This window comes from Aethalodelphis obliquidens, unplaced genomic scaffold, assembly GCF_003676395.1.
Source record: "Aethalodelphis obliquidens isolate GAN/ISIS:26980383/991018 unplaced genomic scaffold, ASM367639v1 scaffold6, whole genome shotgun sequence".
In the NCBI taxonomy this organism is placed as follows: Eukaryota; Metazoa; Chordata; class Mammalia; order Artiodactyla; family Delphinidae; genus Aethalodelphis; species Aethalodelphis obliquidens.
The window spans coordinates 42,964,414-42,981,991 of record NW_020837950.1 but is presented as its reverse complement, the minus strand read 5'-3'; the positions used below and the strand labels follow the sequence as shown (position 1 = coordinate 42,981,991).

At 35.1% G+C, this 17,578-nt stretch overlaps 1 protein-coding gene across 1 annotated transcript in view; it reads right to left on the bottom strand.

Annotated features, from left to right (window-relative positions):
• Positions 1-3,965: 3,965 nt before the first annotated feature.
• AIMP1 (aminoacyl tRNA synthetase complex interacting multifunctional protein 1) overlaps positions 3,966-17,578 on the bottom strand; it is a 39,033-nt gene continuing 25,420 nt past the window's right edge. The window contains exons 5-7 of the mRNA XM_027103450.1: positions 16,762-16,973; positions 13,700-13,868; positions 3,966-4,214 (exon numbers count right to left, since the gene is read on the bottom strand). Coding sequence (XP_026959251.1) covers positions 4,048-4,214; positions 13,700-13,868; positions 16,762-16,973 — 548 coding nt within the window. The 3' untranslated portion in view covers positions 3,966-4,047. The remainder of the gene's footprint in view (positions 4,215-13,699; positions 13,869-16,761; positions 16,974-17,578) is intronic.

Genomic DNA, 17,578 nt, shown 5'->3' with positions numbered 1-17,578 from the left:
GTTTTGCCAAGTGATTCTTCCTAAGAATTTCCTCAGCAAAAAGAAAAAAACTTGATAAATTCTCTTTGTAACCACTCCAAAGGAGGGTTTAATGACCTCCTCTCCCTTTAAAATCGCTTAAATACTCGACTAAAGGAGCTGCCTTAATCTCCTACATGAACTACTGAAGTTTAGGTTTTTTTAACTTATTATCTTTCCCTACAGTTTAGACAAAAGAGAAGTTAAACTTCTCATTCAAATAAAAGAAACCACATGACTATCTGAGAAAGCATACTGTAATAGAGAAAAGCAGAATATTAGTAAAATCTAGGTTTCAGCTAGTTATACCTTAGCACCAGCATTTATGTAAATTTCCTGTTGATTCTTTGGGGTAAAATAGCTGGCTTACCTCTAGGGAGTTAAATTGACAAGATGTGTTGAAACTACTTAGCTAGCTATAAAGCATTAAATATCTTACTAATAATTCTACAATAAAATCCATGACATGAGACAGATATTATTAATATATCCCCCTCAGTTGGAAGGCAAAGCTCTCTCCACAAGACAGCAATTTGCAACATTATTTTTAGGTGTGTTACATTAATTTGCTTCACTAGATTTTATTTTGTATCTTGGCGATAAAGTTTTAGTCTACACACCATTGCACAGCACTTAGAACCAGGACTGTGTCACAATTTATGTAGCCAAAGTACAAAGCTAACACTGTACTCTTTGATATTTTTATATATATATATTTTTTAACATCTTTATTGGAGTATAATTGCTTTACAATGGTGTGTTAGTTTCTGCTTTATAACAAAGTGAATCAGTTACACATATACGTATGTTCCCATAACTCTTCCCCCGTGTCTCCCTCCCTCCCACCCTCCCTATCCCACCCCTCTAGGTGGTCATAAAGCACCGAGCTGATCTCCCTATGCTATGCGGCTGCTTCCCAATAGCTATCTATTTTACGTGTGGTAGTGTATATATGTCCATGCCACTCTCTCACTTTGTCACAGCTTACCCTTCCCCCTCCCCATATCCTCATGTCCATTCTCTAGTAGGTCTGTGTCTGATATTTTTATATTTTTAAAGGTACAACATATAATTTTCCTAGAAAATTGAGTAAGTATACTCATGCCCCTTTAATGTCCTTGTCATAGGCAATAGTGAGGTGATCCTCCACCTGCCAAGAACTTAAAAATACAATTGCTTTTATTTGTTACATTAACACACAATAGTTAGAAGTATTGTCTTTCTAGTCTAAGAAAATTGCAATACTATTTGAAACTTTATCAATAATATTAAACCAGTGAAAGGGCATCAATGAACAGGACTGACTAGCATCTAAATATCTAAAACATGGATTTCAGTGGGAGTGCAGGGAGGGAAGAGAAAGTTTCAGTAAAAAACATCTCTAGCGAGGGGAGAGATACTACATCTGGTATAGCGGGTCAGGTCTGTTGAAAGACAGGGTCTGTGTGAAATATTCCTTAAGAAACTCAGTTCATTTCATATATACCAAGTAATCTTCTGAACAAAAATTCAACTTGTCAGGAAATGTGATACCATGAAAGGGGACAGAGAGATAGGATCACTAGTTTCAGGAAAGGAACATTCTTATCATAAACTGATATTAACATTGAATACCTCTATTATGTGTAACATAATATATACCCTCACAACTCAATGAGGTAAGTACTATTATTATATCCATCTTACAGATGAGGAAAGTAAGGTATATGGAGGCTAAACAGTTGCCCAAGATCACACAGGCATTTAAGTTGTATAGATGGAATCAAAACTAGGTAACCTGGATTCAAAACCAATACTACTAAGCTCTACAGACTACTTAGCATCTACAACAGTCATGTACAAATGCAGGTTTTTGGACCTGCAAAGACCCAGATTTTGGAACCTCATTAAACTAACATTCTCTGAGGCCCTATACACACCCTCCGTCTTGCTGACGTGCTCATTAAACTTCAGTGAGTTACTCTGAATATTTTGTAAATAGTGCAAATGAGAATTTACATATTTTTTAAAAAGCAACAACAAATTATCTGTTTGGTGGGCACTTAATATTCTTGTACTCGTAGAATACTTCATGTTCTTCATAGAAGGCAAAAAAAATTTCCAATTATATATTAAAATTAACATGTCCTGAAAATGATTCATCTCATAAGAATAATACACATGGAATTTCTATATATAAGAAAAGTTAGTACTACCAATAGTCACTATAAGATAGTGGGTCAACACTGCACAAGAAATTATCTTGGGGGAAGGTCAGCTTTTTTTTCTGGTTTACTTCGCAATACATAAATAGATGTCAAGAGGCACTAGCTGTTTAGTCTGTGACCTAACACCATCTCCTACTGTTGAAATTCTTAACGGGCTGAATACCAGTCAGAAGTCAGGATTATGTCCAGTTCACTAACAATGTCATCATTTTTTGTTGATTCTGCAACAGTTCTCTCAACCCAGCAATACAAGTAAAACAGAATTAAGTTTTCTGTAAAAATAACGACTGAATGGGGCTAAGTGGATAACTTGATTGAGTAATGCTTTTATGTAACTTGAAAAACTGGGAATAAATAGTTCAACTATCTAAATAGTTGAAACATTCTTTAAATTATATTAGAATTATTTATAGAAATGTAATATAATTGGGCAAAATCAGAAAATACAGACTCACAAGAAGTCTTTATTCCCGAAAGAATAACATATCTCAAGTACAAAACTTTGGAAAGTCATTTGTGTTTAGTTATCAACAGATAGATATTAATGATGCTCTGTTAATATTCAGTTTTTCATAAAGCAGATAAAATTTCTATGATGATACCACATCTTGGCCTACCAGAGAACTCCACGGACTTAAATAAATGATACTTTTTATAACTTAGCATGTAGGGTTGTTTTAAAATTTTTTGTTTTGCCTCTCCTTCTTATTGTAGGCTATAAACAGCAACAGTGCTAGAATATTGGTATGTGTCATTTTTCTTTTAGAACAGATATTCCTACCTCCATAGATGCATTTCTTTTTTGGTATCTCAGTCATCATCTCAAGGCTGGTGAATCTGAAGCTCATAGTGCCTAAGTTAATTTTCATTGTTCCTACAATATCTGTAAGATGAGTGAAAATACGCATTTGACAACTTTATACATATGTATGTTAAATTTTTGGCTACAATTTCTTTTAATATATTGACAGTATGATAGTACATGAAAAAATAAAAGATATCAATCTTAAATGCTCTTCTAAAGATAAAAGCTATAAATAATCTTTTATTAGGTATCCAAAGAATCTTTGAAGTCACCTGGAATAAAAAAGTGGACTGTGTTTACAGTCAATTTATTGGGAACTACATTGGTAACACTTTGCAATGTGTTTATTCTTTAGAATTAGTCAAAATTTATTACTAATTATTTTGTTAAATTGGAAAGAATAAGTTCACTACAGAGTTGGAAGTTTCAGTCTTTTAAAAAAGTCACCTTAAGTATGTAAGTCGGGGTTACTTTGGCAAGCAACAGCAATCATTTTCAAATGCCATGTCTCCTAGCTTTCACATTGTTCAGCTCTCTAGAATCAACAGTTGGTCATTTTCAATACCATTACAATATAGATTAGTTAATAAGCCTGACAAAAATTCTAACTTTTCTTTTTAAAGAGGAGAGGGCGTTTATAATACAGATACTAAAAATACAAGGGTTTCAAATTGCATGCAACATGTGCCTACAAAGAAACTAAATGTTAATCTAGTTCAAGTTACCTAAATGTATAAAGAAAAAGCAATGTGCTAGCCAACATCCTCACTAAAAAATAAATCATCATGAAACACAGGCAAATTCCTCCCTGTATCATAAAGGATCAAAAACCATAGGTAAAAATGTAGTGTTTCTCTAATTAACTGAAAACAATATATGCCAGGTAAAAGACTACTCAAGTCTAGAAGAGAAATAACACAAAAACGAGCCAGTTATATTTTAGGTACAAGTGACAAATATATTTCTTTTTATTGTTAAGTTTTCTCTAATGTATTTCAGTAACTGAAGTGTTTTATTTTATTTTATTCCACTGTTGGCCATAGTTTGAGCCCTACAGACTCCCTTCCCTTTCACCTCAAAGCGAGCTCCTTTGTATGTAGCCACACACTCATCATTAGTGTAAAGATCAGGCTGGATCTGCTCCCAAATCTTCTTCTTAGGATTCAGCTCCTTGTCAGGCTCTCCTGTTGGGGGAGGAAAAAAAATACATAGCTAACATATTAATAAACTGTCCATAGAGATTTCTAGTGAATTGTCTTGGATACAATTTCTGATCTTTAGATCGGATCAGGATTTAAACGTTTACTTTTTTAAAAAAATTTATTTATTTATTTTTGCTGTGTTGGGTCTTCGTTTCTGTGCGAGGGCTTTCTCTAGTTGTGGCAAGTGGGGGCCACTCTTCATTGCAGTGCGCGGGCCTCTCACTATCGCGGCCTCTCTTGTTGCGGAGCACAGGCTCCAGACGCGCAGGCTCAGTAGTTGTGGCTCACGGGCCTAGTTGCTCCGCGGCATGTGGGATCCTCCTAGACCAGGGCTCGAACCCGTGTCCCTTGCATTAGCAGGCAGATTCTCAACCACTGTGCCACCAGGGAAGCCCCCAAACGTTTACTTTTAACACTTATTTTATTTTTACGATGTCGGCAATTTATATTCTTGATTGGTAAAATATTTTATCATTTCCTTACAAATGTTAAAGATATTATTTTTTACTCTTACAATAAACAGTTTTCCAGGTAATATAGCTCAATGAATTGGAATGATTCATTCTAATTAGATTAGAATGAAATGATTAGAATGAAAATACAAATGATTAGAATGAAAATACAAGATATTCATTTTATCATTACATATAAAGAAAGATTTTGAACAGATGAGAGCATAATTTGATGTGTTATAATTTTACACATGGCAGAAGCAGCTTATGCTTTACTATTTGTTTCAACATAAAAAATAAATGACTAGATCGCTGCTATAGTACTTAAAGATTTCTTACAATACTGGAGAATGGCTTAAATGTTGGGGTTATCTAGCTAAATATAATAACTACTCTGGGTTTCATCTGCTGCCCATTCCACTTGGTGAGATGGAAAGAGAAAGGAAGAAGGAGACAGGACTAGCATTTTCTAACCACCAGGAATATATGTTGCTGCATGCAATTCACAGAAACACACTGACTCTAGTTTTAAATATAAAGAAACTGGGGCTCAGAGAAGATAAGCTGCTCAAAGTCACACAAGCAACAAGAAGAGTGAGATTTGACACCAAAGCCCTTACTCTGTTAGTACAGCACCTTGCCTCCTAATAAATTATCCTCTGAAAAGAAACAAACAACACTTTTACACGTGGATAATATCCTATCCCCTCTCTTTACCGTAACTCACACTATAAAGTTCACAATCAAGAAGAGACAAACACATTGTAGAAGGTATCTGGTCTAGGCTTAAAAACTACCAATATACCAAGCGATCCCTCTATTTAATGGATGATGAGGAAGAAGAGAGTAAAGTTGAATGTAACACGATTTTAGTAGCTGAAGATGTTCAATAACTTTTGAAATGAAGAATCAGTTTAAGAAACAATGAAGAGAAGTAACAAATCCCTTAAGTGTTAGTTTCAAACGGAAAATGATTTCCCTGGAGGAAACAACAAAAATACTGCTTAAGTATAACTAAGTAATAATAGAAATATAACTTTCTAGATCTTTTTATTAGGTCTTCAGCAACTAATTAGCTCCCTGAAACTGGCAAAAATATAGAAAACTGTCCTCTGATATGTAGCTTTTCAGAGATGACAGAATAGTTAATTGAATAATGTATCTACAGTAGAAGAACAGGCAGTGAAACTAAAAGTGAAGAGACTGTCTAGTATAAAAGATAAGGATTTTTCTTACTCCTTTAAGAGCATCTGATTATTTGATTGGACAACAGAGAAACTAATAAACAGAATAGAAAAAATTCCAATATATAAAGTATCTATAAAATTTCTGGTTTATTTTTCACCAAACCATTGGTTAGTCTAAGAGCATAATCGTACTTTGTTTATACACAGATCATGTGGGGAAGTGGGCATTCCAGAATTCTGTAAAAGCTGAGACCAGACACACTGTTCAGGGGGGCCTGAGTACTAACTCTGGATCCCCTCACCTTGAACCCCAAAAAAGATATTCCCAAACTGATAATGAATTCAAGAAGCAGATTGTCTCAGGTTTGTGTAAAAGCTTCTTATCAAGACCATAGATTGTGTGGGTAAATTTTTGCTGAATGCAGACATAAGCCCCAAGTACAACAAGCTGTGGTGCAGCACAAACTTAAGCTTGTCAGATCTAGGAAGTCACTGATACGTATAGAAAATAATCATCATTATAATACATAACACTACACTTACATAGTGCTCACTATGTGCCAGTCACTGCACTATGTGCTTTACATATATTTACTCATTTAATCCTCTCAGTATACTAAATAAATACTATTAATTACCCCCGCTTTACAGATGAGGAAATAGAGGCACAAAAGTAATAGCTAAGAGCTTAAAACACCAGGCAGGTAGCTAAGTGTTTCAAAAGATAAACCTCACAAAACTCACAAGAAATACATACCATTAAAAAGCTTTTCTTGGGCTTCCCTGGTGGCGCAGTGGTTGAGAGTCCGCCTGCCGATGCGGGGACACAGGTTCGTGCCCCGGTCCGGGAAGATCCCACATGCTGCAGAGCGGCTAGGCCCGTGAGCCATGGCCGCTGAGCCTGCGCGTCCGGAGACTGTGCTCCGCAACGGGAGAGGCCACAACAGAGGCCCGCGTACCGCAAAAAAAAAAAAAAAAGCCTTTCTGACAGATGAAAAAGCTGAGGCTCAGAAAGGTTCCTAGGTCACCCAGCACTTGCAGAACAAGATCTGAAGGTTTTAAACTTCTTACATAAGACTGTAATAATTTTCAAGGGATAAAGATTTTAACTAAAAATGAACTAGAAACTATGAGAAGAACCTTCAACTCTTGATTGTTGCATCAGGCTCAATACCTGAACATTCCAAATGTGGCTGTAAGACTTTAACGAGTCAGTAAACGAAATAATGATTCAGACAACTAAAATTTTGAGACTGTAATTAAAACTTGCCAAATTATGATCACTGAATATAAATCAGAGCTGAAAAGTCTTGGATGGAGTGTTAACCTTGTAGTTTATTCATGTTTCTCAATAATACACTATTTGGTAAGGTATAAAGCAAGTTTAAAAGGAAAGTTTAAATCACCTCCCACAAAAAAGCATACCTAATATCTTAAACAATTTTAAAAAATGAACTCTATTTCCAGAGAAGCCTTTCATCATTCCTCTGTGTTATATCCTTCTTCTAAACCTTATTTTCCTAATTTTCCCCCCCCCTTTCTTTTTTTGGCATGGCTATCCAAACAAAGTGATGAAATCAATAAAAGTTCTTAAAGCTGAAAACTGTAGAGTCTCTGTAATTGCTAAACACATGCCAATAATCACCATGTGGAAATGGTTACACGTATTGTAAGAGAACTAATCATTCAGAGATTACTTTAAGATAACTCAATCTAAACAAAACACATAGGCAACATGAACTAGTTCAGAAAGGAGTCTGTACAGATGTAAAAAGCTGTGACTACCATCTCAGCATTTAAAAACTACAAAAAGCTATAAACATAAATTCCAGAATCATCAGCTTCCGGGATATCTGTCAGGACCATGAAAAGCTTAGCACCAACTTAATTATTTTGTTTCATTAATTGAGTTTTTGAACTATAATAATTGTAACTATCACCTTTTGTGATGCAAAGACTAAAGTATAACTTTGCAAATAGGGGTCAATTAATTTTACAGAGCTAATCAACAGAGAAAAGTGGTTTGTTGATTTGATAGGAATGATCTTGGAAATAATGAAGATGGATCCTCAGGTCTGTTCTTCAAATACTGGAAAGTTTTGGGAGTTCTTTAAAACATGTTTTACTAGTATGTTTCTTTCTATTTATTCATTAACCAACTTACTGACCTCCTACTCTATGCCTGACATTTTTCTGGATGCTAGGAATATAGTAGTGAATAATAACAACAACAAAAATCTTGATTTCATGATGCTTACATTTCCATGTGGGCAGATAATATAATGTACAGTATATCTGATGATAAGTGTTATGGAGAAAAATAAAACAAGTAAGGAGACATTTGAAAGATATGAATAAGATGAGGGACCAAGCCGTGTAGCTACCTGGAGAAAGAGCCAGTGGCTCAACTAGGGTGATTGAGGAGGAGCTGAAGTACATGAGGTTAATGAAGTAATGAGAGGCCATTGTAAGGACCTGTATCTGTATTCTGGAAATGGAAAGCTTTTTAATAGTTTTTTGCAGAGGACTAACATATCTGACCTACATCACTCTGTAGGCTATAACTGAAAACAGACGGAAGAAGGGCAAGGGCAAAAGCAAAGTGATCAGTTAGAAAACTTTTGCAGTTACCCGGATAAGAGATGTTGGTGTCAGGACCAAAGTGGTAGAGGTAGAGATGATGAGAATCACTCTAGATATGTTCAGAAGGTACAGCCACTAGGATTTTCTGAAGAAGATGTATGGAAAAGGGAAATCTAGGGAGAAGACTGGTATATACATTCTTCTCCCCTGGGACATGTTAGTGAAGAAATCTTGTAGACAGCTGGACAAGTGACTGAATAAAATAGCCAAAGGAATGAACATGGAAAGAAAAAGAGGCCAAGCATGGAAAAAGAGAAGAAAGAGGTCAAGGATCAAGGTCTGAAGGTACTCCAATTAAGAGGTCAGGGAGGTGAGGAAGAAATCAGCAAAGGAGATAAGCAGAGCAGCCAATGAAGCATGAGGACCACCATGCAAGTGTGGTGTCAGAAGCCAAGTTAAAGTTAATTAAGAAAAGGACTGAGAACTAACTAGCCATGGATTTAGCTACAGGGAGTAAATTGGTGATCTTGACCAGAGCAATTCTGGTGGAACGGTGGAGAGAGAAGCCTGATTGAAATAGGTTTTAAGGAAGAGAATCAAATATAGACAGGCTTTTTTTTAATTTAAAAAAAGTATATTAGTTTCAGGTGTACAACACAGTGATTACATATTTTTATACATTATGAAATGACCACTGCAATAAGATCATTTACTGTCTGTCACCATACAAAGTTGTTACAATATTATTGACTGTACTCCCTATGTATACATTACATCCCCATGACTTACTTATTTTATAGCCGGAAGTTTGTACCTCTTAATCTCCTTCACCTATTTCATCCGTCCCCCCACCCTCCTCCCCTCTAGCAGCTATCAGTTTGTTCTCTGTATCTATGAATCTCTGTTTTGTTTTGTTTGCTGTGGTTTCAGATTCCACATATAATTGAAATCATATGGTATTTGTCTTTCTCTGACTTATTTCACTAATAAGCATAATACCCTAAAAGTCCACAAAGATTTCATTCTTTTTAATGGTTGAGTAATATTCCATTGTGTACGTGTGTGCGGGCATACGCGCACATGCGCACACACTCACACCACACACAGACACCACATCTTCTTTATCCATTTATTTATTGATGGACACTTGGGCTGCTTCCATATCTTGGCTATTGTAAATACTGCTACAATGAACACAGGGGTGTTTTCCAAGTTAGTGTTTTTATTTTTTTCAGATAAATAACCAGAAGTGAAATTTCTGGACCATATGGTAATTCCACCTTTAGTTTTTTGAGGAACCTCCACACTGTTTTCCATAGTGGCTGCAACAATTTACATTCCCACCAACAGTGTAGAAAGGTTCCCTTTTCTCTACATCCTTGCCCCATTTACAACTGCATCAAAAAGAATAAAATATCTAGGACTAAATTTAACCAAGGAGTAGAAACACCTGACTCTGAAAACTCTTTGTCACTGAGGAAAGAAACTGAAGATGACACAAATAAATGGAAAGTTATACTGTGCTCACGGATTGGAAGAATCAATGTTGCTAAAAGGTCCATACTACCCTAAGCAATCTATGGATTCAATGCAATCTCTGTCAAAATACCTGCAGCATTTTTCATAGAAGTAGAACAAATAATCCTAAAATGTGTATGGAAACACGAAAGACCTCGAATAGCCAAAGCTATTTTGAGAAAGAACAAGGAGGGGTCACACCTGAAAATACACCGAACTTGAAACTGCATTACAAAGCTGTAGTAATCAAAACAGGATGGTACTGCCACAAAAACAGACACGTAGATGAATAGAAAAGAATTGAGAGCCCAGAAATAAACTGACACTCATAGCATCAATTAATCTATAACAAAAGAGGCAAGAATATACAATGGGGAAGAGACAGTCTCTTCTATAAATGGTGTTGGGAAAACTGGACAGCTACATGTAAAAGAATCAAACTTGACCACTTTCTTACACTATATACAATAATAAACTCAAAATGGATTAAAGACTTAAATGTAAGTCCTGAAACCATAAAACATCTAGAAGAAAACACAGGCAGTAAACTCTTTGAGGTCAGTCTTAGCAATATAGCAATAGTTTTTTGAATGTCTGTCCTCAGGCAAGGGCAACAAAAGCAAAGACAAACAAATGGGACTACATCAAACTAAAAAGTTTTTGCACAGCAAAGTAAACCATCAACAAAACAAAAAGGCAACCAACTGAATGAGAGATGTTTGCAAACTTACTGATAAGGGGCTGATATCCAAAATATATAAAAAACTCAAATCACTCAATACCAAAAAAAACCCAATTTATTTTTAAAGAATAAGTGGGTCCATAAGCTAAAGACCTTCACATATCATACATGCTTTGAGATTAACCATAAACTCATATTTACTAATAAGACTCAATATCAACAGAAATAAGCATGATCTTAGAAGTTAGAAGTCTGAATGCAAATTCTCATTTATTATTAGACCAAAACCAGTGCATTCTTAAAAAAAAAAAAAAAGATATCAATGCCTTTATCTCGTAATATTGTTTTCAGTTACTTGATGCTTTAGGGACCAGTTACCATATTTAAATACTAAAATTTATGGCTTCACACATTTAAGATTTTAAAAAGTAGCAGGGAGAGTTTTTAGCCATTGTTATAAAAATATTATTTGGCATCTTCTAAACTCTATGGAAGTGATGGTTTTGTAGTTGGAGAAAATAGTTATTCAAAGCCAAATAGCAATTCAAAGGTTTGAGCCCCAGTTGCAATTTCTATACCACACTTAATATACATAACATAAAAGGTAAATCTCTAGACACTGAGCACATCAAGTGAACATCAAAATGTACCAGCAGACACCTTAAGCTTTAAAATGTAGAACATATGCTGAAAAATACAGTACTGATAAATCATGGCTCTCTCTGGGAAAAGGAAAACAAACAAACAAAAAATAAGACTAATGCTCTGTTGCATACATAGTATTAACTGTTATTTCCTTTTAGATTTACTGCTACAGAAGCAGTAAGCTATGTGGAAGCATAAGTAGGATAAGTACTAACAGACCTCATGTCCCCAAGTTTATCAATTATTCGATGCTGTTCAGCTTGGTTAAGCATTTTATAAGTTATAAGAGAATAATTCAAACAACCTCATAGGCTACTTTAATGTTAGGTTTTTCCCTTTCACTTTACAAATTTTTTTATATGTTAGCTACATATTCATGTGGTAAGGCACAAGGAGAAACTATGAATATGAAAGAAATATCAGACTTTGGAATGATGTAAACATAAACACACAAACAGCCAAACAGATTGGAAGATTCAAAAATATAGTAAAAGCAAGAAATCCACACTGGGCTATTAGCATCTCTAATGCTAAATCACTGAGTAACTTAAAAAAAAAAAATTTCAATATACGTTAACAGTAACATCCAGATAATAACTGATTCAAGTGCTGAAATATCTGTTAACTCTAAACTGATTCAAGTGCTGAAATATTTATCTGTTAATTCTATAAGATAAGGGAATGAAAGCTCTCATAGAAATAAAAGAACTATAAGCCTTTTCTAATGAAATAGCCCATATGAATTCACAGCAAGCAACAATCAACAAAAATGCTGACAGTATTAGAGATTCAGGCACATCTACTGTTTGATCCTTCTACAAACTCTGTATAACCTTAAGCAAGTAACTTAAGTATTATTGGGTCTCAGTTTCCAAATTTGTAAAATAGTTGGTTAAAGTAGATGATTTCTTCCAGTTCTAAACATCTGACTCTACAATTTATATCAAAAAATAAAACTTAAAATGTATTCATCTTAAATATTTAAATAAAAAGGAAGGCAAATTTTAATCTGAAAGGGTAAACCAAGATTTTTGTTTTTTTTCTTCAATGTGTGCTGAATCTTAAAAGAAAAAGTTTGCTTCTATTTTCATTCCATTCCAATTTGGTGAAATAGAATTTCAGGTTTGTCAGGTATACACATGACGGCCTACCCAAAAGCATGAGGTTTGACGAAGTGTTCTGATACCCTGGTAAGTAGAGTGGTGATCGTGTGCTCCTAGAACCAAAAGCTATTATGCTGCTTTGAGAAATGACTGAGACTGGGATTTTCCCAAAACCTGCTTTACCAAAAAAAGTTCTCAGAGCACAGACCATCATGATCTTCAATCTACCAAGGTTCAAGACATACACATGGATTCAAAGTCACACATACTTGTTAAACAACCCCATGTTTTTTAGATTAGTATACTTTTTATTAGGAGTTGGGAGCTGAGTTTCATGGGAATTACCCATGCTTTCATCCATTTTTAAATATCTTATCATTCCAATGTTAAAATTCTTCGTGTCTTAATATATCATCAAACACAGTTAACATAGGATTAAAAAAACAGGCCTAATAATCATATCAGCCTTGCTATTCCATTAAAACTCATTTGTTTTCATAAATACATCTCCAAATAAATTTTGACTTTTAAACCTAATTCTACTTGTTATCCTAATTTACTTCTGCTTTTCCTTACTCTAGGCAAATGAACATCCTCTGTAAATACAGTCTTTTAATTTCTAACTGTTTTTCCTCTTATGAGGTCTTCAACTTTTATGAAAGAAATATTTATTCTACATCTGCCAAGCATCCTTTCTTTACTGCTTCAAAGACCTATTTGAAGAAATGTTCTCATGCATTATGAAGTTTCATCCGTCTCAGGAGCATTTTACTACAGAAAAGTAGCAATATGAAATGAACTTTCCTCTTAGATTATTAAAATAAATATGAATTTCTACTTAGAGTTTTCCTCTAAATCCTCAAGTCTAGTAAAAGCATATGCAAGTATATTACTAGACCGACTTAGAGAATTATGCATTTCCCCCTCCCTCTTCATCTCTTCATCTTTCTGTGTTGCATTCTGAGATAATCTACAGCTTAAATGATTTTGTAGCACATTAACTGGTTCTCTATTCTTATGACACTTCTGCTATGGAGGTATCAAAATTAGTATTTCACTTAGGGTAAAATCTCTCTGGTGTTTTATGAAATTTGAGTGTTCATGGGAACGGAATAGTTAGACAGTTGTGCCATCTTGAGTCGATCTCAATAAACTCAATAATATCACTAATAATGATCATCTAATGTAAAGTCTTACAAGTCATTTACAGGATTGACTTTAAATTTAAACATTCCAAGCATAGCTTTGAGAACAATGATTCCCAAACTATTTTAAATAATGACTAACAAATACTTACCAGGGAAAGCATCAAAGGTAATTCTGTCTCCAGGAACAGACCCATTAGGAGGTGCCAAGATTTCAACTTTGTCTGGTGAACTAGCACACATCACCATTGCCTGAGATACTACTCCCCTCATCTTTGCAGGTTTCAGGTTACAAAGTAAAATCACCATCCGATTTTGCATCTGTGTGAAATATAAATTGGTGATTAAAGATGTCTAGAGATTTAGAATAATCTTATCTAGAATACATTAAGGTACACCTAATACGCTAAATATCAAATGTCCTATTTTTGTGGCTGTTTTTATCCTTATCTGTGTCCAAAATCTTTTATGTTGTTAAGAAGTCTTATATCAACATGAAAAAAAAATTCTACAAATTGACAATGTATTAGAGATCAAACAGCAGAGGCAATAATAGGCATTAGAGATCAAACAGCAGAGGCAATAATATTTCACTTAAATATAAATAAAGAAATGGCTGAGTGAAACAGATTTGGTTTTGAATTTAATCTGCCATGTACTAGCAATGAGGCTGTATAAAGTTGATCTCCCTGTTTCCTCACAAAAGGAGGGAAATGATATTAAAGACTTGTCACAAGGATTAAATCACAACATGTAAATAAGTATTTAGCTTATCATTAGCACTAAAATAAATGCACATTTTTTCTCCTATATGTTTGATCATTTCCAATACTATGCAAGGTTCATTTCCTAAGTTAAAAAATACTGATCATTTAACAATTCAAGCATTGTGCACACTACAATGAACAATTATGGCTATTTCTATAATTTGTTAAAGAAGTACATAAAAATTTCTGTAAACTTCAAATTTACTACCAAATTCTATGATTAAAAAAAATTAGCCTAAGGCTCAAATTTAAAAGGCCCCCATTTTGGAGGTCTTCATGAATTCTTATTGTCTTCAAACAAATAACTGTAAAATGCCACATATATGGGAACTTCAAAAGAAAAGTTATAGCAAATATGTATAAGAAAAACAACAGGGTTAGCTAGATGCAATCTGTTAAGAATCAGATGAGAGCTGTGGACCTTTACCTTAGAAAAATAAACAAATGCACAAAATTTGGTATGCAGTTTTGGGGAGCTAAGTGCTATTACTTTATAGACTGCTTACTAGTACTGACTTGTTGGGTTAGATACAGATGTGTACATAAATAGCTTTGCTTATGGCTGTGAATGATAGCTTCTGGAAGAGAAGAAAAAGTCTGTAACTTATGAGAACAAAAACGTTGAAGCCCCAAGGAGGAGGAGTTTTTCCAATTTGAGCTGGCTCAAGATCAGTTGGTTCTTTTCTCCAGGGCTCCTTATGAACCTAACTTCATAAGTAGTTATAAAGGAGCCCTGGTCCTATACAAAACGGATGTTAAAAAGAAAAAGCACACACATGTGCCAAGTCTATCTTTTTTTCACAGATAAGAGAAATTTCTTCACTGATCTCCTTAATTCCATCTTTCTCCCCTCCACAAAGCAACCGGATGATACTACTAATATGTGACACAGAGCATATTACCCCTTAGCTCAAAAATCCTCCAATGGCTTTCACCTCACTCAGAATAAAAGCCCACGTTTTTACAATGATCTCTAATACCCTATATCATTTGGCATCTTCATCTCTGATTTCATCTCCCATGACATTTCCCCTTATTTAGTCTGCTACAGTGACACTGGCCTCCTGCTGTTCTTTGAACATCCCAGGAATACTTCTGACTCAGGGCTGCCTGAAAATGCTCTCCCACCAGACAGAATGACTTGCTTTCTTCATTTTCTTAGACCTTTACTTAAATATCACTTTCTTTGGTCTTCCATGGCCACTTTATATAAATGACAACATCTTCCTAGTCTCAATACTTCCTAGATTCTTTCCCTACTTCATTTTTCTCCTGATATTTATCACCATTTAACACACTATATATTATGATTTTCTGACTCCCTCACAGGGATATAAGTTTCACAAAGGCAGGGCTTTTTATTTTTTTAAGCAAATCTATCTATCTATCTATCTTTCTATTTTAATTCACTTGCCTAGAATAGTTCCTGGCACAGTATAGGTGCTCAATAAATATTAGCATCTAGAAATAGGAATGAATAAATGTAGGAATTTATCCAAGTTCACAAAGCCAATAAGCAACAAAGTTGGCAAAGGACTGAGAGGCAGAACTATTTTAATGTTGAAGTCTATGGTCTTTGCAATATCTCAAGCCCTATGGGGCAGAGGAGATAGGTAAATGATGCAAATTACTACAGAAGATGTCTAGAAAGAGCAAATTGAAAACTATTACTGTCTTTGATTCGTTCCATGGTCATTGGAAATATAGATACATTTAAATATCTAAATAATAAAATACAAAACATCAATTTCTTTTTGCGGTACGCAGGCCTCTCACTGTTGTGGCCTCTCCTGTTGCGGAGCACAGGCTCCAGACACGCAGGCTCAGCGGCCATGGCTCACGGGCCCAGCCGCTCCGCAGCATGTGGGATCTTCCCAGACTGGGGCATGAACCCGTGTCCCCTGCATCGGCAGGCGGACTCTCAACCACTGTGCCACCAGGGAAGCCCCAAAACATCAAATTTTTAATGAATAAAGGAATACCATTAAAAATTGCAAGTTCAATCTTCATGATCCCCTCTCCCCTTTCGTCTTCAGGTATGAAAATATTTCTTGAGTTATAAAGAAATAAAACTTGCTTTCTTAATTTTAGATTGGTACTTTCTGAATTATATAACAATGATTTTAAAAATCAAGGAATAAAATTCCATGATGGAACAATGTTGTTAAATACCAAACTAAAAACATTTTTAAAAATTGAGAAAAAAAACCAAATCATTTCTTCTTTCTATGTTCCTGAATTTGATCGTAATTTACAGATGTTTTGCAAGTTTTTGCTAGTTTTATGAACTTTTTGGTGGAATTCATTACATTCAAACCAATCAACTGAATTAATCAATACCGGCTCATGTTGTGCAGTATGATACAAAAATTAAATGAAAAAACATTAAGAAAGAGGGAATGAAGGTGAAATGTATATGTAGAAATAATTTTAGCTATACAGATTACCTGTTCAAGAGGAACATGATTCACCAGGCCACTGACAACTGTTCTTAAGGCTGTTTCTCCAACATCTACCTCTTCTACATACAAAGAATCTGCATCAGGGTGTTTTCTGGCAGTGACGATACAACCAATTCGAAGATCCAGACGGGATACATCAATAGGCTTAGAGTCAGCACTTCCTCCTGCTGGTTGTTGTTTTTTCTCCTTTTTCTCTCCTAAAAATATTTATAAATGGACAAACATCAGAAGTAAAAATACACTATGAGGGCTTCCCTGGTGGTGCAGTGGTTGAGAGTCCGCCTGCCGATGAGGGGACACGGGTTCGTGCCCCAGTCCGGGAAGATCCCACATGCTGGGGAGCGGCTGGGCCCGTGAGCCATGGCCACTAAGCCTGCGCGTCTGGAGCCTGTGCTCCGCAATGGGAGAGGCCACAACAGTGAGAGGCCTGTGTACCGAAAAAAAAAAACCAAAAAACCAAACAAACAAAAAAAACACTATGAAAATCTCTATAGCATTGATGCTGTTGAGCTTAAAAGAAAAAAAAAAAAATGAGTGTTTATCTCCTATCTTCATTTAAATAACAAAGGAAAGAATTACTCATGTCACAATATTTGAACCCTTTTTAAGCAATTTCTCTGTTGAATTAACTGTCTATATCTCTAGTTAAAGACACAGAGTAGATGCTGGTAATCTATAGCTCAAGGGCAAATCCAGCCCACTACCTGTCAAAAAGATTTATTAGAACAAAATCATGTTCATTAATTTACATGTTGTCTATGGATACTTTGGTACTACGGCAGAGTGTAGTAGTTGTAACAGA